We start from the raw sequence: 26,367 nt of genomic DNA, 5'->3' as shown, positions 1-26,367 counted from the left end.
AACTTTTAATTCTTCATCATGATTTTTTCAGGATCTGTTTTGGAAGGTTTTCTATTCTTATAACTAACAATAACAATACAGAAAGGGCAATAATTCTTATTTTACCTGCTAACCATGTCCCTGTTTCTTCATATCCTGTGTTGGCATATTTCCCCCATCCAATCACCAATAAAAACAACCCAAAACAGTTTGAGTAGATACAAAAAATAAACATTTTGTATGTTGTATGGAATAACTGTTGGGTACTTAACACATCTGAAAGGAAAAGAAAATGTCATATAAAGGTCATTTAAAAATTCTCATGAATAACCCTATTGGCAACAGAGTAGTTCTCCTCAAGTAGAAATTCTCATGAATAATCCTACTGGCAACAAAGTAGTTCTCCCAAAATAGCAATTCTCATGAATAACCCTACTGGCAACAAAGTAGTTTTCCCCAAGTAATAATTCTCATGAATAACACTACTGGCAACAAAGTAATTTTCCCCAAGTAGAAATTCTCATGAATAACCCTACTGGCAACAAAGAAGTTCTCCCCAAGTAGAAATTCTCATGAATAACCCTACTGGCAACAAAGTAGTAATTCTCATGCTCATACTTTGTTATTAAATGGTCTGGAGATTTTCATTCAATATGAGAGCATGAGACTATTTTCATGTTTAAATTTAAGATTTGGACACATATTTTGGGATAATAAGATAATCCAATCTAATTAAAAACAGATCTCTCATCGCTCCAGTTTTCTGATATGTCGCGTGGGAGATCTAAAGAAACCGGCTTTGAGGTCACATGTGAGTGAACTTAAAGTTATGAATTTATAAAGATATGCAAATGAGTTGACGACCTATTAATAAGCCAATCAAAAAAGTTTATGAATTATTTTGACTGACGATTTCGTCGTAAATAAAATGAGTTACATCCCTTTGCCTTACGTTAAACTTCCAAGATCGTGGAAGACTCAATTTCATTGGTCGAAAAAGACACACCTACGAGCCTCGTAGTACGAGGTCACTCACATGTGACCTCAAAGCGGGTTTCGTTAGATATCCCACGCGACATATCAGAAACAGGAGCGATGAGAGATCGGTTTTTAATTAGATTGAAGATAATCGCAACTTTTGACAGTAACTGCTCTCTGACAAGTTCTCCTTTAAGACACCTTCATTTAATCTAATTTGTAGGTCTGACTTATCATGAATAAAATTGAGAATGGAAATGGGGAATATGTCAAAGAGACAAAAACCCAATCAAAGAACAGATAACAGCCAAAGGCCACCAATGGGTCTTTAACGCAGTTAGAAAATCCTGTAACCCAAGGTGAACCTCAGCTGGCCCTTAAACAAACTTTGTTCTAGTTCAGTGAAATTGATTGTCATACTAAACTCGAAAACATACAAATGAACTAAAATTAAATAAGAATGTGTCTATAGTACAACATGGAAGCCCCATTCACACTATCATTTTCTATGTTCAGTGGACCGTGAAAGTGGGGTCAAAATCTTATTTGGCATTCAAATTATAGAGATCATATCATAGGGAACATGTGTACTAAGTTTCAAGTTGATTGGACTTCAACTTCATCAAAAACTACCTTGACCAAAAGCTTTAACCCAAAGAGGGACAGAGGGACAAACGGTTTGTCGAAAGAACGGGTAGTCAAACAAACGGGCGCACAGACCAGAAACATCATGCCCACCTATGATACTAGGTTGGGTGGGGCATAAAACAAACATGACTAACAAAGGCCAGAGGTTCCTGGCAGGGTTAAACATGTTTTGTGAGATTTCAACACTACCAGTATTTCTCTAGCTTCTAGAATAAAGAAACACACAGCAATACACACAGTAAAACTCAGTTTAAAAGAAGTGTGAGTCTGATGTCAGAATAGGTAACAAATGATTTTATTTATTTAAGGTGGTACCCAACACTTTAACTAAAATTAATTTGGCTCGTTTAATTTTCTTAAAACTTTGACCTTTTTACCATGTGTTTACAAAAATATAAAAATTTCAAAAAATTTGAACCAACCGTTTTATCAGACAAGAGTGCACACGCTGAAATGTCTCGCCTTCTTTACTAATCATTGATATTATGTTGATAGTCCTAAATATAAAGCTTGATTTCAACTGTCACATAAACTTAACATTAACCAAGAAAACTAAACATTGATTAATGAACAATATGAAAATGAGGTCAAGGTCAGATGGACAATGTAAGGCAGACATGAACAGCTAACAATTCTTCCATAAAACAAATGTATTGCTTATAGATTAAAAAACCCAAACCAAAACACAACAAGAGTGCACACACTGAAATGTCTCGCCTTCTTTACTAATCATTGATATTATGTTGAAAGTCCTAAGTATAAAGCTTTATTACAACTGTCACATAAACTTAACATTAACCAAGATAGCTAAACAACGACCAATGAACCATGAAAATGAGGTCAAGGTCAGATGAACCATGCCAGGCAGACATGTACAGCTAACAAAGCTTCCATACAACAAATATAGTTGACCTATTATTTATAGTTTAAGAAAAATAGACCAAAACACAAAAACTTAACACTGTGCAATGAACCGTGCAATTGAGGTCATGGTCAAATAAACCTGCGGGACTGACATATAGATCATAATATATTTCCATACACCAAATATAGCTGACCTTTGGCATATGATATTAGATAAAATGACCAAAACTTAAAAACTTAACTTTGACCACTGAACCATGAAAATGAGGTCAAGGTCAGATGACATCTGCCCACTAGACATGTACACCTTACAATCAGTCCATACAACAAATATAGTAGACCTATTGCATAAAGTATGAGAAAAACAGACCAAAACACAAAAACTTAACTATAACCACTGAACCATGAAAATGAGGTCAAGGTCAGATGACACCTGCCAGTTGAACATGTACACCTTCCAGTCCTTCCATACACCAAATATACTAGCCCTATTGCTTATAGTATCTGAGATATGGACTTGACCACCAAAACTTAACCTTGTTCACTGATCCATGAAATGAGGTCGAGGTCAAGTGAAAACTGTCTGACGGGCATGAGGACCTTGCAAGGTACGCACATACCAAATATAGTTATCCTATTACTTAGGCGACTTGGGCGAAGAAGTCGCCTTCCCGACCGTCACTTCGCTTTCCCCGACCCCCAAAAGCGAAAACAAGTCGCCCTGTTCTTGACGATAGTCGCTTTCAGTCGCTTCCGTCATCGGACATTTTCAATTTTTACCAAGTTGATGAAACATCAACTTTTTATTGATAATTAAAGAAATTCAGACATAAACGATTCATTATCTTTTGAAAAGAGGTTGAAGCATTGTCTTCGCAGTGTGTAGCAGGTTATTTGATAAAAATACAACTTTTTATCACTTCGTGCATTTCTGCAAGTTCCCGTGCTTGTTTCTCGAAAACGTACATCAACCTCAATTTCGGCGACAAAATAAGTTTGTTACTTCATTTAAACGTGATAAAAGTTGCCTCCAGTAAATTTTTTATCCATTTATTGCATTATAAACGTCATGTTCCTTTCCAAATAACTTGTCAAACATCGTTTATTTTTGTAAATTTTCTTGCATTCGTCCGCCATTAACCAATTTCTAAACTCCGGATCTAAACCGGACCAGCTATGACCGAAATCCGTACTTTTACAATAATGACTACGGACGCACGGATGGAACAGATGACAGAAGAATATTGATCCCAAATGGGGAAATTACGCATTCCACACGCATTAAGAGACTTTTGGTTACATCTAATTGATTGGTGTATATAATTCCCTATATTTTTTATGGATTGTTTCAAACTATTGATTAAAGTTGCTCAACTGAGACTATACTCACTAATATCAATATATTATGGCCAAGCTTAATAACTTTTATATTTTTTTATGAGAAACACTGAATGTCATACACAAGATATATAGATTCCTACACTGCAACAAGTGTATTACAATATTTCTCCACTCGAGACAGTTAAATTATATCTCTTTAAATAACTAAAATTTAACTGGCGAGAGTGGAGAAATATCGTAATACACGAGTTATAGTGTAGGAATCTGTTTCTCTAATGATTTTTATCCTTCTTTTTCAAAGATTTTCAGAAACTTGTGTTCTTTATATGCGACGTCATCAGGCATGGTCGCCTTTTTTCATGACGTCACAATAGGAAAATTCAGAAGAAAACAAAACATTTAGACGTCATAATTAAATTTCGTCTAATCATTTGCCGAGAACAGATTTTTCACTAGTGAGGAGAAATATTTTCTCACACCGGTCAGGAAATGTGAAAATAGCACAAAAATTAGAGAAAATTTTTAATTAAATTGTAATTGATATATATTATAATTTCTTTACATTTTTAAAATTTTTTTTTTTTTTTAGTGCTAGAAATTTAGTTGGTAGTTTCTCACAAGCTTAAACAACTTTTAATTTCAAATGTTACTTTAATTGTAATTTTTTTTACTCAGATATGAATTGAACAATATAAAAAGAACATTATTTACATATGGCCCTTTATACTATTGTAAAATCCAAACATTGTATCGCACCGCGCGAATGAGCACTTCTCTTTCAAATCTCACCACTTCTCCCTATCAGTTTCAAAAAGAGAAGTCACTTCTCCCTATAATTCTGAAGTAGTGTGAGCCCTGATAATAAGAGAGAATTCAACATTACAAAAATTCTGAACTTTTTTTCCAAGTGGTCACTGAACCATGAAAATGAGGTCAAGGACATTGGACATGTAACTGACGGAAACTTCGTAACATGAGGCATCTGTATACAAAGTATGAAGCATCCAGGTCTTTCACCTTCTAAAATATAAAGCTTTTAAGAAGTTAGCTAACGCCGCCGCCAGATCACTATCCCTATGTCGAGCTTTCTGCAACAAAAGTTGCAGGCTCGATAAAAACTTAACACTGAGCAATGAACCATGAAAATGAGGTCAAGGTCAAATAAAACTTGTGCGAATGACATATAGATCATAAAATATCTCCATACATCAAATATAGTAAACCTATTAGATACAGTATAAGAAAAACAGACCAATACACAAAAACTTAACTATAACCACTGAACCATGAAAATGAGGTCAAGGTCAGATGACACCTGCCAGTTGCACATGTACACCTTATAGTCCTTCCATACACCAAACATACAAGACCTATTGCTTATAGTATCTGAGTTATGGACTTGACCACCAAAACTTAACCTTGTTCACTGATCCATGAAATTAGGTCGAGGTCAAGTGAAAACTGTCTGACGGGCATGAGGACCTTGCAAGGTACGAACATACCAAATATAGTTATCCTATTACTTATAATAAGAGAGAATTTAACATTACAAAAAATCTTAACTTTTTTTTCAAGTAGTCACTAAACCATGAAAATGAGGTCAAGGTCATTGGACATGTGACTGACGGAAACTTCGTAACATGAGGCATCTATATACAAAGTATGAAGCATCCAGGTCTTACACCTTCTAAAATATAAAGCTTTTAAGAAGTGAGCTAACGCCGCCGGATCACTATCCCTATGTCGAGCTTTCTGCAACTAAAGTTGCAGGCTCGACAAAAAATTACACTGTTTATATAGCAGTTTGACAAACACTTATTTTGATCATTGAGAAGCTTGATATTCCCTTAACAACACAGTGTAATTAAAACGTTTAGCTGATTTTACAGAGTTATCTCCCTGTAGTGTTAGGTACCACCTTAAAAAGAAACTAAGCAAAATGACAATGATGCATAAATTAAGAAAAGACTACTTTAGAACAGTTACTGACATGCCAGCTCCATCTTATATAAAGTTGCGTTCTTTCAGCAGCAGACAAAGCCAATAATGAAACATAAAAAATATTTTTCAACTCATTACTATTGGAAATTCTCATTGAGTTAAATTTCCATGGAGAGTAAATTTTGTTGAGGTCAAACTTTCAAAAGATCAATATTTAAACTAGATGCTCATTTTATACAAATGCTGATCTCTTATTGGCTGAAGAACTTATCACTTGATTTCATTTATTTGAAAATTTGCATGAAAAAGACTAAGCTTAAGTTAAATAGCACCACCCACCTAATCAATCAACACTATTTTTAGACGTTGTACTTTATGCAATAAAGTTCATAATTTTAAAAAGTAAGACATAATATTTTGAAAATATGAATAATTGATAGAAATATTAAACATAAAATTGTTTTCCAATGATATTGATGTATAATGATCATTGATATAAGATGAATATTTATAATATCTACATTGATAACTGAAATCAATATTTTGATCATTCAAATTTCAGCTACAAGTTGACTTACTGAATGCTACTGCTTGCATCTCACTAGATAATTTCTGCCAAAGTTTTGCTTTCAGATTGAACATTTTAACAATGATTATGTATCATTTCAAAGATTTGAAAATGTAATAGTTTAATGGAGTGCTTTTCAAATTTACTATCAAATGAAAGCAAGTGAAGATACCAATTTTAGCAAGAAGGATTTTTAATTCCATGCAAAATGTGAAAGTCTGAAATCCTTTCATTTCATCTTTATATTATTCCAAACAGCATTAAATTCTATAATCAAATTCTTGTTGTATACATTTTTTTACTTAGCATGTTTTGTTTTATTTAATAATTAAAATAATTGTTAATTTCATTAGTTACATTGAGTTGATATTGTGCATCACATTCATGACATAGACACATGTATCTTAGGATAAAGACATAAAATAAGAAATAAACTATACAATAAGTTCATACATGTAAGATTCAATTTTCAGACTATTAAATATTTAACAGAGGGATATTTTATTAGTGCATCACTCATAAAAGACTTTTTCGATTAAGTCATAGGGGTCATTAAATCCTTGAAAGTTATTTAATTTCATAATTGTGATATCAAAAACAAGTTTTAATCTTTGAAGACTAAATGGTGTCTGTCTCTGTTGTTGTAATCTTCTTACAATCACCTTAAGTACCAATATGACATAACTTAATCCATGATTTAGTACCTGTTTAATCCTACTTAAATATGATCAATAACAGTAACAAATAAGGCAAATTAAGCATAAAAAAAACAAATTATTTATTTCACATTTATTTAATATATGGCCCCTGATAATGACTAGGTAGAGAAGTTTTAAGGGGGTATAAATCCAAACTTTTATAATCCTACTTAAATATGATCAATAACAGTAACAAAATAAGGAAAATTAAGCATAAAAAAACCCAAATAATTTATTTCACATTTATTTTATCAACGGACCCTGATAATGACGAAGGAGATGAGTTTTAAGGGGAAGTAAATCCAAACTTTTAAAAATATAGATTCTTACATTGATACGAGTGGATAATCGGATTTATCCAATCGAGATAGTTAAATTATCAATTTCAAAGTCTGAGCCTTGGCCTATGTAAGAATCTGTTTCTCTAATGATTAAAAAATGCATTCTCTTTTTTTGTTAACCGAAAATCCCCTTCGAGTGCCTTTCACATTGCACGAAGTTGTCAATTTCATTAACATCTGTTATAGCATATTTTGATTTATCCAGTTAGCTAAAAAGGTCATGACCCTTAAAATCATCCAATGATCTTTTGAGATCACCAGCAACCACACGTTGATTAAATTTTTTTTATACAATGGGTTCGGAAAGGGATAAATTTCCATAGAATTAGAGAAACCATATTATCAATACAGCCATACTTACACCCCACTGCAGAACATAATGCTCCTAATCCCATATAAAGCAGGAAAAAAGTTATCACTATTGGTAATATATCTGAAAATTAATAAAAATTGTTTTTCATGATTCAAAGCACATAAGGTTCTACTGGCGATACAGAAAGAAATTTGGTTCAAACCCTACTATTACACAGTTAATTGACTGCCCTACTGCAAATGGTGTTGATTTTTTATGAAGAAAAATTCAAAGATGTATAAATGATAGATCACTATTGAGTTTGAAAGTCACCTGAAAAAAACTCTTTATGTGCCTTTATGACATCATTTACCAGATAGAGGGGATCGCCTTGATCCCTGCACTAAAACGTTCATCAAGCGTCTTAGTGATCGTCATTGTGCAGGATTAAATAGAAATGATATTTGTTCTGTAGGTACTTAATCACAATTCCCTAATGACAGCAGTGCTCAAAGACAATTTTGAGGATTCAATTTGCCGAATTATTTGTGCAATATAGCTTTATAGTTTTCCAACCACTTGCTCAACATTGGAATGGAAGTGACGATGCCCATAACGCACGAATGATGTTCACTAAAACTAAAGTTTTTGAGGGAAATGCATTGTATTCGAAAGTTGTCTATAGCATTTTCTTGTTATATTCTAACTGGCAATTAGACAAAATGCAAGAACTGATAAATATAATAAACACGAAATAATTCTTTTGTTAAATACTTTAAAAATGAAGATCAGACCTATAGCAATTATTGATTGTTACATGCCAGATACTAACATGACTAATATCATAAGTTGATAGCACACTTTACCTTTCATAATGGATTAAATGGAACAAGAAAGGGGAAGTAATTCACTGAGTTAACATCTCCTAATTTTTATATTAACTTACAGAATTGATCAGCAGAATTTTCATGGTGCAACAATTCCCCGTCCTCTCCATTCATCATATGCAAACTGTATACTATCTTTAAACCTTTCTGTAAAATAATAAACAATGCAATGGTCACAATAAATTATATTTCAAGGAGACATAACTCCTGTAAAAAGTACAGCTACTATTCTCGAACTCATCCCAGACATTTATGATATAAATCTTCAATATTTGTTTCATAAGAATTCTGCAAGAAAAGTAACCTTGAAAGCGCTTTTGATACAATGCAAATTTCTTTAAAATAACTAATATTTCCAAGAGAAATGAGACTTAGAAAAAGTGATATAAATTATATAAAAATGGACGCCCAATTTTTCTATGTCCCTTGCAACACAACACACAGTGAACAATAACTGTAGTGACACACATTTCTCTGAGCTAGAAACCATGAAAATGAGATCAAGATCATACATGTGAGAGGTTTACAATGGTTTAGAACTATAAAACCAGGTTCAATCCACCATTTCCTACATTTGAAAATGCCTGAACCAAGTCAGGATTATAGCAGTTGTTGTCCATTCGTTTGATGTGTCTTGTCGTTTGATTTTGACATTTGATTAGGGACTTTCAGTTTTGAATTGTCCTCGGAGTTCAGTATTTTTGTGATTTTACTCTTTGATATATGGGTCAAGGTGTGCAATTGTTTTTCCATAGGCAGTAATGGCAACGTTAAGTCTATTTCCTTAACTTGGATATGTATGATGGCTCGTTTCGGAGCTGAGACATTTTGTACAATATTGAATGTTGGAATCCCTTAGTAGAATCTACCAGTATCTCTTGTTATATAGAATAATTCACTAAAAAAGCCCAAAAGATGAGTGATTTCCAGTACCCATTGTAACAACATTTTGGTGCGAACAACTAAACTAATACATGACTGGCAGTGTTCTCCCCAGGGCCTTTTAGCATTATGGTAGTCTGATGCTATATTTCTGAATGTGATGCTATCTGAATTAAGTTTCTAATAGATTGTGCTATGGATGTGATGCTATAATTTTTAGAAAGAAGATTGTACAAATGAATTTCAAATTTCCTTGATGCTATATGAAATATCTGGAGTCATATCAGATGACCTACCTGTGAATTGCAGTTTCCCAAAGCTATAAACCACCATTTTGCTCTTGACGATGAGAATGTAACTTTCCTTACACAGCTCCAGTACAAACCATCCGTTTTATTAACAGGGGTACAGTTCCCAACACCAGAATTGTCTAGTGGTATAATCTGGTTGTCTACCCAACTCAATAAGGACACTTGCTCTTTACATGTCTGGAAAAAGATGTCAAAACTATTACATGTAGTTCTCTAGATGTATGAAATCATATATTAAATACATGTATCATGTGTATATGCATATTAAGATGTATTTTGTCTTCAAGTAAATTCACAATGAATCCTTTATATTTTTGTTATTCATCTTATAAGAACTGATTCACTGATCTGATTAACGATTTTTTTCTCTATGATTTATGTTTAAGCTTTAGATTGAGAACTTTAATGGTTATACAAATTGTCTTAGCCAAATCATATTTTGCTGGTATTATTTGTAACGATGTGTGAAATCCTTTTTGAAGTACTGCAGCTGATATCTGCTTGTAAGAGAGCATAATTTTATAATATCTGTTGGTAAATCGACGTAAGATAGTCTTTAGAATTCGTAGGAATGGTGAGGTTAGATACCATCCTTTATAAATTCATATGTAATCTTAGATTGTCAATTATTATATTTAGGTAGATGACATAGAGTTGCAGGAATAAACCACAAATCTTCAGGAAGTATCTGACAACATGTCTGATGAAAGAAAAGATCAAATGGCTATTGTTATATTTGCCGAGGTCTAAACACACTTAACTATTGGTTGATTTAATATTTACAGCTGTCAAAAAACTACCTACCTTTTTGTAGATCAATTGTTTAGGATGACCAAAATAAACCATTTGAAATTATTATAATCATTAAGCTATGAGTATTCATTGCTTTAATTTGGGTACTAATTTTTGTTAATTTCATGGGTATACATGTTGATGAATCAAGTATTCAAGTATTAGTACCATTAAAATACATATTTTCCAATAGGCTAAGGAATGCAGTTTTTTTTTTAAACTCAAAATAAAGTTTAAGATACAAAATGGTCAATTTTACATCTATGGGAAACTGGTATTACAAAAATTACCACAAAATTGACTGAATCCAAAGTAATATTGTAAATTGAGAAATTCTTGTGTGCATTTATTTATTGCGATATTATCATTTTAGACTAAAATACAATTCTAATTTTTGCGATATTGAGTTATATCATGGTTTATTCCTTTAAAAAATTTAGAATTGCAAGTTAAAATTATTGCAATAATAAACCTGTCGCATTTTTCGCAATAATTTCTGAATTTACAGTAAGTGAAATTATGCTTACCTTCCCAGTCTTGTAAGCTTCGTCCCATTTGTTATCAAAGTACAGCAATAAATCTTGTCTTGCATAACTCTGAATTGAAAGTAAAAATATAAGTTAACATTGCATTTATAGAAGAATACTTTATTTACAAGTGGGTTCTTAGATAGGTGACTCTATGATTGATTGATTAGTGTTAAATGCCACTTCCAACACTATTGTGCTATTTTGTTGGGCCCTGTGAATCTATGAGTTCTATAAGTCATTTTTAAAACTGGCAAGTCCAAAACTGCATCACAATTTTTCAAATTAACATTTATAGCAAAAGTTTCAAAATTCATTTAAATTTGATGTCATCTCCTAGCTCTATAATTACTTATCTCTTATTTTCAAATTACATCAAATGGTGTTTTTCAGAGTAGTAACCCAACCTTCCTAAACAGATGGCTCTTTTAATGTTGCTTTTATTTTGAATAGACAATGATATATAGAGTTCTAATAATAAGCAATTTACTTTGCATCAGTCTTAGATAACAAAATCAACTAGAAATACTAGAAAAGGTCACAGAACATTGTGTGCCAAAACATTAAAATTTACTCTACAGTCAAGACATATTATATGTTGTCCAGACAAATGAACAAAATACTACATGTACCATACATGTATAACTAATGTTACAAATCTTTACATTTGTACATTTAGATTTAATCGAATTTCTTTATACTTTAGTATGAAATTAATCTGTCTTATAAAATATGCATGATATATCACAACAGAGTTGATAAAATTCCAATATATCAACCACTATTTTAGTTCCTAGTAATCAACCTTGTAATGGATTTAAATATTTTTATTTAGAGGTTGAATGATTAAAGCCAATTTAAAGGAGCAATGGCTTCTTACATATTCTACAAACAATTGATTATATATATACTTGTAATGGATTTAATACTGGACTGATTAATTTAGGACTAATAGTTTTGGAAGTCCACAAACAATTAACCATGAAGTAGTAATGGATTTAATGGTTGACTGGTTATAAGAGCAATGATTGATTATTATATAGGACCAATGACTTCTGTATTTCACAAACAGAAGAAGAAGATTTGTTTATTTAATAGTGCAACCTGAATATAAAGTATATCGTTACAATAAATACATAAATAAAACTTCAGCAAGCCAAATAGGCTTATGATGCACTGTTTGAATCGTTATTTAACATACATATAATTAAGAGACTTTATCATTGTTCATAAGATATATATCAGTATAAGGGAATTGCAAAAAACGATTAAAGATAAATAATTTCAAATCAAATGATCATAGTGTTAAAGTTCTTATATGATAACAGTCTGCTATAAAATTTGCCACAAACAATTAACCATGAAGTTGTAATGGATTTAATGGTTGACTGATTATAGGAACAATGGCTGATTATATAGGACCAATGACTTCTGAAGTCCACAAACAATTAACCTTGTAGTTGTAATGGATTTAATGGTTGACTGATTATAGGACCAATGGCTGATTAAATTGGACCAATGACTTCTGAAGTCCACAAACAATTAACCTTGTAGTTGTAATGGATTTAATGGTTGACTGATTATAGGACCAATGGCTGATTATATAGGACTAATGACTTCTGAAGTCAACAAACAATTAACCTTGAAGTTGTAATGGATTTAATGGTTGACTGATTATAGAACCAATGGCTGATTATATAGGACTAATGACTTCTGAAGTCCACAAACAATTAACCTTGTAGTTGTAATGGATTTAATGGTTGACTGATTATAGGACTTCTGTATTTCACAAACAATTAACCTTGAAGTTGTAATGGATTTAATGGTTGACTGATTATAGGACCAATGGCTGATTATATAGGACCAATGACTTCTGTATTTCACAAACAATTAACCTTGAAGTTGTAATGGATTTAATGGTTGACTGATTATAAAAACAATGGCTTCTTTATTTCACAAACATGCACTCACCTGAGGATATTCAAAAAAGTATTCAAGCGTGCCTTTCTTTGACAGAAAACAAAATCTTGTAAGGAACTGCCAATTCTGAAACAAACAAATAATATTTCTAAACAAAATGATTACTGCAAAATTCTATAAAATGTGTATATACATTTAGATATAGAAAGATGTGTTGTGAGTACCAATGAGACAACTCTCCATCCAAGTCACAATTTGTAAAAAGAAAACCATTATCGGTCAAAGTACAGCCTTCAACACCAAACAGCAAGTTTGATTGTTTCTGTAACTTAAACTCTTTTGGAGAGTTCTCAAAAGTAGTGGTGTCACATGACACATTTTTCATAGTTGAAGGCTATAGTGTTCTTTGATGTCTTTTGTTTATTTTTTAGTTAGGCTGCTGTCTAACTGACATATTTTCCATGTGTCCTTTTTTGAATGATATTTTAAAATTACAATATTGTACAAATTTTATAATTGCACTATAAATACAGTTTAGTAATTGTTTTAATAATGTATTATTTCTTTAATAAATGATGAAATAAACAACAGAAGGTCTATGAGGCTCTCTCAAACTAAACATTTATCTAATATTTCATAGAGAGACATAGCTGGAGACTTTTTGTTCATACATTGCTGTTCACTACATTGTATCATATATAATGATGAAATCAGCATAGATTTGCCATCGTTATTTTGAAGAGGATTTTATTATCCCTCATTACTATCAATTTAAAGGTACACATAAGAGATGAAAGACTTAAACAGATTTAATATGTTCTGAACAACTATCAAGAAATATAAAGATGAATAATAGATTGAAAATTATATGAATTTGAACATAAACATATACACTCAAGTGCAGTCACACTGAAATGTTTTGCCTAATTTACATACATCATAATAGAATTTATCATGTGTTTATGTAAATTCTATAGAATCCATTTACAAGTACCATATTAACTAAACATTATTGTAATACAATTATATAGTGTGTATGTAAAAGAATGGTCAGATGGACATGTACATCTTGCAATCATTCTATACATTGTACAACAAATATATTTACTCTACCTAAGGTTTCTGAGAACAAGAAATAACCAAGATTTTTTTTATATGTTGACCAATGAATTGTGAAATTTATGAGCATTTGGCAAGATAAGATAAAATCTGTTAGGCAGATATATACAAACCATACAGGGTAGCACCAATTTATAGTTCACCTACATGTAATGCTTACATGGATTAATATAGTATTTTAGAAACAGACTACAGGTATGAAATTACCATTCAACAATGAAAAAGCTAGGAGGTTGTAGTCAGATGAATCCTGTCTGACAAACATGTGCCAAATAGTCCTTATAACCATTCTGTACAGATATACACCACACCAATAAAAACTTAACATTAGTCAATGAAACCTGCAAGATGAATCCTGCCAAATGTAAATGCACGATCTTACAATCACTTTCAGCTGACTATTGGCTATTTTGTGGCAGTCATTTTTAATTTTTAGTTGAGGTCTAAGTGCCAGCTTGAGAAATACCCTAACATCAGCAGGAACACTTACATACCTAGTCATTTAAGATAAAGGTTGAGAGCACATGCCAAAGTAAAATTTTACAGGTACTGATTTTTTTTTTTTTTCTTCTCCAAAACACAAAAAATTGTCATTTCAGTTAGTAACAGGTGAGTGTAGAATGTAATTTCGAAATCAACTTTAAGTACAAGTAAACTAATTTTCCATGCACTAATATTGTGAAAGTATAAGTTTTTGTTATTAAGTTCTTTAAACAGCACCATAGCTATTATTGTTAATAAATCAATTTTCCTTTAAACTGATAAGAACTTTTTGTACAAAAGGTAAACTTGTAAATAAGTAATTTATTTGTGACTAACATACATTTGTAGTACCATATTAACATCTTTTGTTGAATGAACAAATATCTCATAAGTTGACACTATTATATTGACTATGTTTGCTTTTTAAATACTAGAGAAATCTCTATATATGAAACTTTAACTAACAAACTTTAAGAAATAGAACTTTACTAAAGTTTATGATGATAAATTAAATACATGCAGTAAATTGGTCTACTAATAAAAAAATAAATTGTAAAATCATGTGTCATTTCATCACCATATCAAGTTTATCATTTGTTTAAAATGGACCTTTTTGTATTAAGGGTAAAGAATAGTATGCATATTTACATGTATAACACCTGATTTCCCTGCACTTTAATGAAACTAATGAGTATTAGTGTTTTACTCTGTGGGAAAATTGTCAGGCTATTCGTTGAAATTACAAAACCTTTATCATGTTTTATATTAATCACACTTTTTGGTCTACTGAAAGATAATGGATAAAAACAGAAAATAAAACCAAAACCAAGATTAACATGAAGAGAAAACATGTACTTTACATGTTTATTTTTAAAAAAATAAACAAATTAATGTAACGGCCTGATGAATAAACTAATTTTAAACTTCATTTCATATAACATATAAATTTATTCAATGATGTTGCTTTTAAAATAAAATTAAATGATGTACATGTACCTTAAAAAATAATACTGTTAAAATTCAGTTGGTAACAACAATAATCATATACATATTGTCATGACTGTCTGTCAACACTCATAAAGTTAATAATTTACTTTTTGTAATATTGCCTACTTTGTGACCCTATTTTATTGTCCAAAATATACTGTTTGAACAATCCAGGTTATTTAATCTGTACAAATGTAAAAGTAGAACTTTACTTTACCACAGTAAAACAATTTGTCAACATGGCATTGGACCAATGAAATTGTACTTCTTCCTCTTCCATGTGGTCAATGTTAAAATAATATCCTTATGTTCTTTTTAATTTAAAGTTTTTAAGAGATGCATCAAACCATGTTCATATTATTTCAACATATGTTATTGGGGATTGATTTATTTTAGTTGGTACCAATTTTTGTGGATGAAGGAAAGTTGCATGTTCGTTGATATTTAATTTCGTTGTTTTCCCGAAGTCTGCATACAAGCCTTATGAAAATATGCCATTCGTTGAACATTAGTTTTGTGGTTTAACTGTCATGACTGTACTCATAAAATCCATGAAAATTGATATCCAATGAACAATAATGAATCCACATGTACAGTACAGTAAAAGGGGGATGTATTTACATGTTAAAAAAAATTGGGTGCTGAATCTTTATGTTAAGTAGTGATTTGGTCCAGTTCAAAAAGGTCAAATTTTATCACGTCTGAAGCTGTAAAACTGAATTTTACACCCCCTTAACACAGAATTGTCAATATTTTGAGTTAGTACTGGTAGAAGTTTCTATAATGTTGATATTATTTGTCTCACTGGTAGTACACTACACTGTAAAAATTATTTTGACAAAGAGAAGGTGCGATTTTTTAATTTGAATTTATTGTCTAAAAGAAATGCACTACGAAATAACTGTGTCTCAGGCCTAATAGAATCCATATTTTATACTAACAACCCTCTAAATAAGATAATAAATGACCTTTTTTCTTTAATTTCAATAAATGGGACATTAAAATTCATAACAAGTATAAGGAAATGTTTTCACTCAATTTGGGTATTTTGAGATGACTTGAAAGTTCCAGTCCTACATGTATTTCTAAAATCATGGTGAAATCAATCATACTACACATCAACAAACTTCCATTGCCAAATTTGTGTTTATGAATCAAAATGGCTGGGGAAAAATCTATTTTTAATATTATCTGTAAGAGTTTGAAAATATAAAACTAATAAAGTTTCACCATGTTCACTCGAGCTCGTTCAAATTGATTTGAAACCAATTTACTTTTTTATAATTTATAAGTGTCTAATCTTGGGAAGACAATTTCACAAATGTATGGCTATTATTTAGTAGATAAAATTACTCATTTTTATGTTACAAAATGTAGTTATCATTTCAAGACATTACTTATACCATGGAAGTATTATATTGACAGGAACTACTACGACCCGACTTCAAACGTTTCATCTGCGATGCCGCGTCCAATTTAATGACATGTTAATTAGCTTGAAACATGGCACGTTATTTACATATCAGCGTGTGGTGCCCTACAATATTGTCATTCTCGGTTACTTTCGGGATTACGGAAATAAACGAAGAAATCGAAAGTTGTAATAAATTCTTAGGAAACAGCAATCGGCAAACCTCGGCAGATTCCGTTACCTAACTGTGCCGATTGAGTGATTGATGGATTAATGCGAGTCATCATTAATTCTATAGAAAAACACATAGACGATGGAAATTTGTACCAAATTTATTGAATAATTGCCCCATTTTTATTGATTTATTTTTTTCGGTAGAAATTGCACTATATGCAATATTTATCGCAAGTTGTGATTATATAATAACTACTGTATACTCCATTGAGTAACACACATTTCCTGCATATTTAAGACGATTGTAAATGATCGTTCTGATAAAATCAAAAGATCAAAGAGATTTTAAATAAATGTAGGAATGATTAAGATTCGCTCTAAATCCAGGGTAAGATAAAATGAAACCGTCCAAATGATACTGGTAAATATTATTGAACAGTCGCACAAGAATTTGTATAACGTCACTATACAAATCCTTGAGTCGCAGTACTAAAAAAAAATTCAACACATCGGGGTTCAGCTGAACATTCGTATATCCTTGAGTCGCAGTACTAAAAAAGTACTGCGACTCAAGGATTTGTATAGTGACGTTATACAAATTCTTGTGCGACTGTTCAATAATATTTACCAGTAACATTTGGACGGTTTCATTTGGTCGGATAGTGATAACATATTTTTAGGGGACAGAAATGTATTATATAAATATCTATATAAAGTATTTAGATCTCTGTTTTCTTCTGCTGTATTTTGTTGATTGGTACTAACTCGATTAATAGTCGTATTGTAATCCGGAAATTTCTACTTTCCAGGATTATCCAGTAACTTAACCATTTATATAACTCTAACCTTCACAGTTTTAATATTTATCAAATATTTTTATTGTTAACCGGCGGTAACCGGAACACACCTTAATCGCGATTTAAACTTCACCCACAAACTAATAAAATAATGTCACTCACTATTTCAAATCTTTGTAGAATAATTAATTCTGGGCCGATTTTCATTTTTTATGCATCAGTCGATTTGTTTAAATAAGTTGTTCACGAATAAAGGTCTACCGACGCGATTGAAATAAGTAAAGGTGTTTTCCGACAGGTAATATTGTAAAGCTGTCTCGATTAAAACCACGTGATTGATAAGAAGTCTCTCTGGTCAATTTATCACCGCGGCATCGCAGATACAATGTAGTCACAAAAGAAATTAACGACAGCGTACTAATTATATATATAGACAGTTTCCACATCTTTTCTACAGGGCTACCCGGGTTATAAATAAATGCTAATTAATCGTTGTAGTTCCTGTCAATATAATACTTCCATGCTTTATATACTAAATGGTGATTAAGAAACCCAAACTCGGTGAAATGACCTTATTTATGACTGAAAAAAATTCTTGACCTTAGTACAAATCTACTTTTTATATATATAGAGCTGGTGACTTTTGTAAAATTTTGATATAATTTGTTTGAATGTAGTACACTTGAGTTCACACTGATAACACTTTATTGAGAAGATCTGAGACTTACTATAATTTAAATGTGTTATAGACTTATAGTATAGTAGTCTCAGAGAAGTTGCAGGAGGAATTCTTTAGTTTGCATTTATTATCTTAAAGAAATGCATTACAAAATAGTTGTGCTTTGGCATAAGAAACTATTTCTGTGATATAGAATCTGTACTTTAACAACATCCCTGAATGGTCAATTTAACAAACTGAATTAAATGTAAGTGTTTACACCTTAGTAAATGTTTCAATTATCTGTATAAAACACTTCTTCAATGCGATCTTCACATTTTTGCGCCTGTCCCAAGATAGGAGCCTCTGGCCTTTATTAGTCTTGTTATTATTTTAACTTTCAGTTTCTTGTGTACAATTTGGAGTTTAGTATGGTGTTCATTATCACTGAACCAGTATATGTTTGTTTAGGGGCCAGCTGAAGGACGCCTCTGGGTGCGAGAATTTCTCGTTGCATTGAAGACCTGTTGGTGACCTTCTATTGTTATCTGCTCTATGGTCGGGTTGTTGTCTCTTTGGCACATTCCCCATTTCCATTCTCAATTTTACAAATAGGTAAGAAATGAGCAAAAATAAACACACTTTTATTTTCAATTTCCTATTACATGTAGCTGTATGCATTTTTGTGTATAAATGCAATGTACATGTATGCGTTAAAATAGTTTTCAGACTTATATGGCCTAATACAATTTTTTATACACCATACAATTATAAGTATATTTGTACATCATATACATCATCACATGAAAGATTATAGAGCAGACAACAGCAGAAGGCCACCAATGGGTCTTCAATGCAGGGAGAAACTCCCACACCCTGATGAGTCCTTCAGCTGGCCCCTAAACAAATATATAACTAGTTCATTGATAATGGACGTCATACTAGACTCTGAATTAAAATTATACAAGACTTACAAAGGCCAAAGGCTCCCGACTTGGGACAGACGCAAAAATGTGGCGGGGTTAAAAATGTTTTATTGAGATTTCAACCTCCCCTACACCTCTAGCCAATGTAGAAAAAACAAACGCACTACAATAGGCATAGTAAAACTCAGTTTAAGAGAAAGAGAAGTCTGAGTCCAATGTCAGAATAGGTATAATTTACATAAGTCCTTTCAAACATTGGCCCAGACAAGTTGAGCCAACTCCCCTTTTCAAAATTCATAGACAAGATTTGAAAGAATGATATCTAAAGATTTGTTTATTCCAAGGATTTGTATAGTACTAATTTAAATCCTTGTTTATTAGATAATTTCTGTAGCTATATCATGCATGTGGAACAGATTAACAAAATAGTATATTTCGTATCCCGAGTAGATAGTTAAATCCGCAAAAACATATGTTTGAGACCATGTCATTTGTAATCAAATGTATACGATATTTTACAAACACCTTTTCCCGATTCACCTTGTACATGTTGTACTTGTACACTGCACATATTTTTCATTTGTACATTCACTATATAAATGTGTGACAGTCGTTGGAACTTGGGAACAATATAGTGATATCTCACCTCAGTGGTAACAAGATTTCCTTCTACACGTTTTCCATGTGAAAATTCTAAACATATTGATGATAAAGTCAAAATAAAAACAACAACAAAGTGGCACATAATCTCAGCAATTCACAGAAAATGTAACTTCCGGCCAGCAGAGATTACATCATGTGACTAAGTTGCTATGTAACAACGTAAATTTTTAAAACCGCGGGAAAATTGAAACAGGTGGTTGTTAAAATCAAATCTGAGAATTTCTATAGACAGAGACACACTACGCACAAACTAAGTATGTAAATTAATTTTCATCACAAGAAAGATAAGAAAGAAAATTAAAGTAGTGGAAACTATCGAGGATCATAGCAATTAACCTTTTATGTTATAGAGTTTTTATTCAGTGAAACATAATTTTAGTGCTTTTTTTTTTTGTGTTTATACATGTATGATAAATATATATTTGCTTAACTTTTCATACGTTATTTGACAGTGAGATCAACTAAAGTTAACAGAAGTAAAACCGCACGTTTGTCAATGCTGTATAACATCAACTACCACTCATGTTAGTATAAACCTGGTACTACTAATAATTCGGTAAGTAAAATTCGATAAAAGAGACGGGATTGTATTAACGACATTATAAAAATATCCGTTATCATCTGTGAAACGGATATTCCATAACGGTCAACCAACTCGTGATGGCGTCAGTAAAACTTCACGAAGGGATGATTTCAATTTTACTACCAGGAACACTTAATTTAATAGCTTGTATGTAAGCGGAAACCCTCTATCAAGGAAATCATATTAGGGAATGCATGCCCTGGAATATCGTATCAACTGGAAGATATATGATTGACTGTTCAACTTGTTGCTACTAATGGAAACGTTAGAAATTGAAATGATTCATTTTTTTTGTGGTAAAGTTTTGTTTTCAACCGACCCTCACTATCTATTTCTAGATGTAAGTCAATATATGAGGCAGACTTAACTGTACTTAGTGTATCCTTTATCTCAAGACGATTGAAGTTCGAAGGGATAGATATGTTCAACATAGACAACAAATTTTGAATTGTTTAGTTTGCATCATTATAATCTATTATATATAAAAATCATCTGAAAGTGATGTTAAAGGATGCAGCTAACTTCTTTTCTCTCTTCATAAGAAGTTCCTGTATGTAGTCAGCCTCTTGTGAATAAGGAAGCACGTCGACAAAAAGAGGGGCACACTTTGTTCTATGGAAACGATGAATGTTTGTTGAATAAAACGTCCTCCAAACGTAAAAAATACGTTGCCAATGAAGAAATTAGGTATCTTGATCATGTCAGTTTGAGAAAATATGTTATTTGGATTCGACTGATTATTTTTAGAAATTAGCATTTGTCCCTCCCTTAGACAAGATATTTGTATCTACGTTGGCCATTCTTTTTTATGAAACAAAGCGTGACCAAATATTTCAATTTGTCTTTGAATGGGAATACTTTTGTAAAGTCTTAAGTGTAGAAAAGTCAAATGTTTTAATACTATTGCAAGACGAAATAGTCTTAGATTGTGTGTGCTATAAAAGAATCTTTTGAATATTATAGAATCCACATTTGATTCACGCCACCTCTAGAATATGAAAGTTCACAATAACTTTGAAATCTGTCTTTGATTATTGATAAACTTGATGTTAGTAATTTAGAAGAGGTTTCGTGTATCACTTGGAAGATTCATCAATATCCCCTGTTTTTAAGGACACTTATGTAGTTTGGGTATCAAATACAGTGATGGAAGGTCAAGTTCTTCATCTTTGATCGAAATTCCAAATGAACATAGATTTCCTCTTGAGTAAGTGTCGTTGCGGTATATGTTGAGTTTCCAAAAAAACTGTCAACACCTTATTCATTTAGCAAGCAGTTTGAATTATGTACATTGTAGTGTGATTTACATACATACACGATGTTGTTTGGAACTTTACCTGCGAGAACAATAGCATATTTTTCATGGAGGCAGAACTAAGTGTTTTGCAACATTTTGGGTCTTTATAGATTTATATAGCATGGATAATTTATTTAAAACAGACCCATTAAGTTTTTAATTCTGATTTGTATTAACCACCTCAAAAGAGTATCTACGTCTCCTTTCTCGCGTTTAGCCCATTACATGGCAAACTCCATAATAAGGGAAAGGACACATATTTTCTGGGCATAGATTTGACTCTTACATGTATATGGGTTTTAAATTCACAAGACTTCTAAACATGAATTCGAGTGATTACAAAACCCATACCGAACGTCCGTACCCCACACGTTGAGACACAAGGTACAGTAAATGAATGACAATACTCATAATGATACAGTAAGGCACATACCATTGCAGATCGGTTGTTTTTGGTCGATATCATCGTATAGGATATGGCCTCTTACTATACTTACCAGTGGCGGATCAAAGGGGTTCTGGGGATTTGAACCCTATTTGTTTACGATCAATTCTTTCGAATGGGGACATATGGCTCTTTATCCTAAGTTAAAATCCCCTTTTAAAAATGGCTGGATCCGCCCCTGTTTACCATGCGATCCTACGACTAGTATTGCATTGAACGTTAAAAAATATGATAACTTTACTACATACATTCCCCATCGTATAACTCAGGGTTATACTTTGGCTTACACCAAAATGTATAAACAAATCATCGAACATTTACCCCACCAATATATTAGTTCTACAAAGCGGTACTGCGTGCATGTACACTTTAAAGTCAGTTAACAGCAAGCACAATAGATTGTGAGATTATATTAAATTGAATATTTGCATTCTCTAAACAAAAATCGTGACTTATTTAAATCACGTCATATAGTTTTTAGTAACATATGCATTTACCCAAGTATTTGAACTTGTGATAAGAAAATAGATAGATATATATAACAGGATTTGAATTAAAAGTTCAAACCATTCTGATATCTTGATCCCAAACCAATGATTTATTATATATAACTCTTCATGCTCTTAGCGGTATGTAAATCTTATTTTGTAACAGATACATAAAAGCATTTGTTGAGTATATTTCAATGAGGAAGGAATCCATAAAATCAAAAATAGAAACATCCGTAGTGTTCAAAATACATTGTCAGTGGCAAGCTTTGAATCGCATAGTTATCAATAATTTCAATAGAGATTATAACAACGTTTTTTCGTCAATCCGAAATTCCTTATAACCCCATAAAGATCATTTAACAATAACTATTGTCTAGATTCCAGACTCGGGGCATACAGTGAAATTTAGATATTTCCACTTGACCAGAATTAAGCTAGCAAACAATAAAAGGCACCAAGCTAGCGAACAAAACCAGGCGCAATGTTTATAGAAACAATAGAATATTGGGATTTTCTGTTATACCGAATACTGTAAAATGTCTTTAACTTTTGAGGTTGAAGTTTGAGAAAATATTAAAGAATTGAGTTATTGAATTGAATCAGTTAGTTAATATATTATATGGAAATATTTACTTATTAACTAAATTCGTGACGGTACAATGCTTTTATTGATCATGATCAAATTCTATATAACATGACCCCTGTTTAAAAATAAATTTTATTTTTTAAAGTAAACAAAATGATTCGCTATATCTAACTGGTTTTTATTCGCATTTAAATACAACTAATAGACACACATATTTATACCGTTTATGTTATTCTTAAGAATGTTATTCAATATATTCAGTTATTAAAGATATTGATAGGCTTGAATAACTCGGTATGAATTAATAGTGATTATAACGAATGCTACAATTTGTATCAGATCACTCAATGTATACTATAAGTTTGAATGATATGACCTTTTTGTTCTTACAAGGAACTAACTTTAATGAGACCTTTACAACGCGTGACAAAAAGATTTAGAATAATTATTTGACGTGTTATCAAGAATTGCTAAAACAAAGAATGAATCACCATTTGCTTATAAAATTAGAGAATATGAACTTTATTTATAAACGGCAAACAGTAGAGAGAAATTGACAGATGAAAGTTATTCAGAAATGTACTACCAAACAGGGAATCTGAAGAAGAAAAACAGTTTGGCTATGTTGCAGTATGCTCTTCAACTTCGTACTTTATTTGGCCTTTTTAACTTTTTTGGATTCGAGCGTCACTGATGAGTCTTTTGTAGACGAAACGCGCGTCTGGCATATATAATAAATTTAGTCCTGGTATCTATGATGAGTTTATTTATTAACAGATGCAAATCCACGACTATGACAAGCGGTGGCTCATGAAAGAAGCTGGACCTTTCAAACGTCTATTCATGAACCAATAAGTAGCTCTATATAAGTGGGATGACCAGGCCCGACCCTCTAAAACAATTTTTAGTTGATGCGCCATGCTCTTTGCACATAAAAAATATTTGTACTATAGAATTTAGAATTTAATCAAGTGTTTCTGTGACACCAGGACGTTATTCCAATGGCTATGGTCATTTATACAATTAACCAATTAGACATATATTTTTTAAAGTGCATATACGTTATATTTCCTACTGTGACTAGCATTTAAGTTAACTGATTTTATATATACTTACATGACTTAAAAATCTGACTAATTTATTGGCAAAATTCTTCGCAAACTTCTGCACAGAACAAACTATTTTTTCTCTCTCGATTTGAATAACATTTGAAAATATGTATTTCATTTTCGATTCCCTTCAACTAAACTAAAGTATACTTTATTCATTACTGGGAATGTATTGAAATAAATAAATGCAAAACTTAAACGTAAATTGATTGGTAAATTTCTTTGTAAAATTATGATTATAGAAACAATTGAAATGTAGTAATACACGAAGAGTACAACATTTGTTTTCGAAATAACAGACTTTTGTTTTGTCAAATAATTGTTTTCTCTCTTTTTGTTAAGACATCAGTTGCTTATTTGAGACATTGGATTGTGTCAGTTTCAAGCAGAATACTTGGATATGCAGCATATTTACATACTGTTTGAACTTGCATCCGTAAACATATTCACACAAAACTTTGTTTGGCTTCAGATTAACATAGACATGAAACAGAAGCTCTAATATATTTTTAACGAATACAAACACAAAGCAGCATGCACATATGAAACATTGCTTTGTAATACAGCGAATAGACACACATATTTATACCGTTTATGTAACTCTTAAGGTAGCACAATACAAAGATTTGTTCACTCCCAATCAGACAACTTTAAACTGATGTAATTCATTTCATCCTTCTTTATATTTTATAAATGAGGTACCAAAAGAAAGAAGAAAGATTTATCTTTTAAATTGTGATAATTTCATTATGACATAATTATTACATAATCAATTGTTATGTAATTAGTTGCTATATTGTGATGTCCACACTTGAATGAATTTAGCGTCTTTGTTCTTCATAGCATCCCAAAATATTTTATAGATTCTTGTACAACACAGCTTGACCTCCAAAACTGTGTCTCAGATTTCCAAAAACATCAATAGAACAAATTTTATACCACATTGAATTTAGTGATCTCTTATGAATTGATGTTGCAAACTTCATTGAAGATTTATGAGAAAATGAAATACAATAGGAAAAATCTGAGACAAAGTTTTGGAGGTCAAACTGTGTTGTGCAAGAATCTATAAAATATTTTGGAATGCTATGAAGAACAAAGACGCTAAATTCATTCAAGTGTGGACATCACAATATAGCAACTAATTACATAACAATTGATTATGTAATAATTATGTCATAATGAAATTATCACAATTTGAAAGATAAATCTTTCTTCTTTCTTTTGGTACCTCATTTATAAAATTTAAAGAAGGATGAGTGGAATTACATCAGTTTAAAGATCTCTGATTGGGGATGACAATCTTTGTATTGTGCTACCTTAAGACTATTATTGAATATAAGATTATATTAAATGGTTTAAACACCTTGTTACAAATTTATGGCAATATATAATAGATTGCAACTATATATAAAGCAAATTTACAGATCTAACATTGTTGGGTTGATGTTTAGACGAGTTGTATATACATAATGTACACAGCCATGTATCACCATCATTGCTGGTGATCCGATGGATAAATCTGTTGTAGAGTTGTCACTGACTGACAAGACGTACTTATAAATATAATTATTTTCTGTGACTGTATCTTGCATTAATTTGTAGGATCCTTTACTATAGATCATTGAGCTGATCTGTAACAATAACATCTCCATGCCTTATATATCAT

The 26,367-nt window shown here is 31.5% G+C and overlaps 1 protein-coding gene across 1 annotated transcript in view; it reads right to left on the bottom strand.

Moving 5' to 3' along the window:
- Positions 1 to 20,324, bottom strand: part of LOC139524506 (transmembrane protein 145-like) — a 32,813-nt gene extending 12,489 nt beyond the window's left edge. Inside the window, exons 1-7 of the mRNA XM_071319311.1 lie at positions 20,171 to 20,324; positions 13,021 to 13,095; positions 11,050 to 11,118; positions 9,716 to 9,907; positions 8,597 to 8,684; positions 7,720 to 7,791; positions 106 to 255 (exon numbers count right to left, since the gene is read on the bottom strand). Of these exons, the coding sequence (XP_071175412.1) occupies positions 106 to 255; positions 7,720 to 7,791; positions 8,597 to 8,684; positions 9,716 to 9,907; positions 11,050 to 11,118; positions 13,021 to 13,095; positions 20,171 to 20,269 (745 nt within the window). The 5' untranslated portion in view covers positions 20,270 to 20,324. The remainder of the gene's footprint in view (positions 1 to 105; positions 256 to 7,719; positions 7,792 to 8,596; positions 8,685 to 9,715; positions 9,908 to 11,049; positions 11,119 to 13,020; positions 13,096 to 20,170) is intronic.
- Positions 20,325 to 26,367: the final 6,043 nt, after the last annotated feature.

This window comes from Mytilus edulis, chromosome 5 (assembly GCF_963676685.1).
Source record: "Mytilus edulis chromosome 5, xbMytEdul2.2, whole genome shotgun sequence".
NCBI classification, from domain to species: Eukaryota; Metazoa; Mollusca; class Bivalvia; order Mytilida; family Mytilidae; genus Mytilus; species Mytilus edulis.
This window is presented reverse-complemented; position numbering and strand designations above follow the sequence as displayed.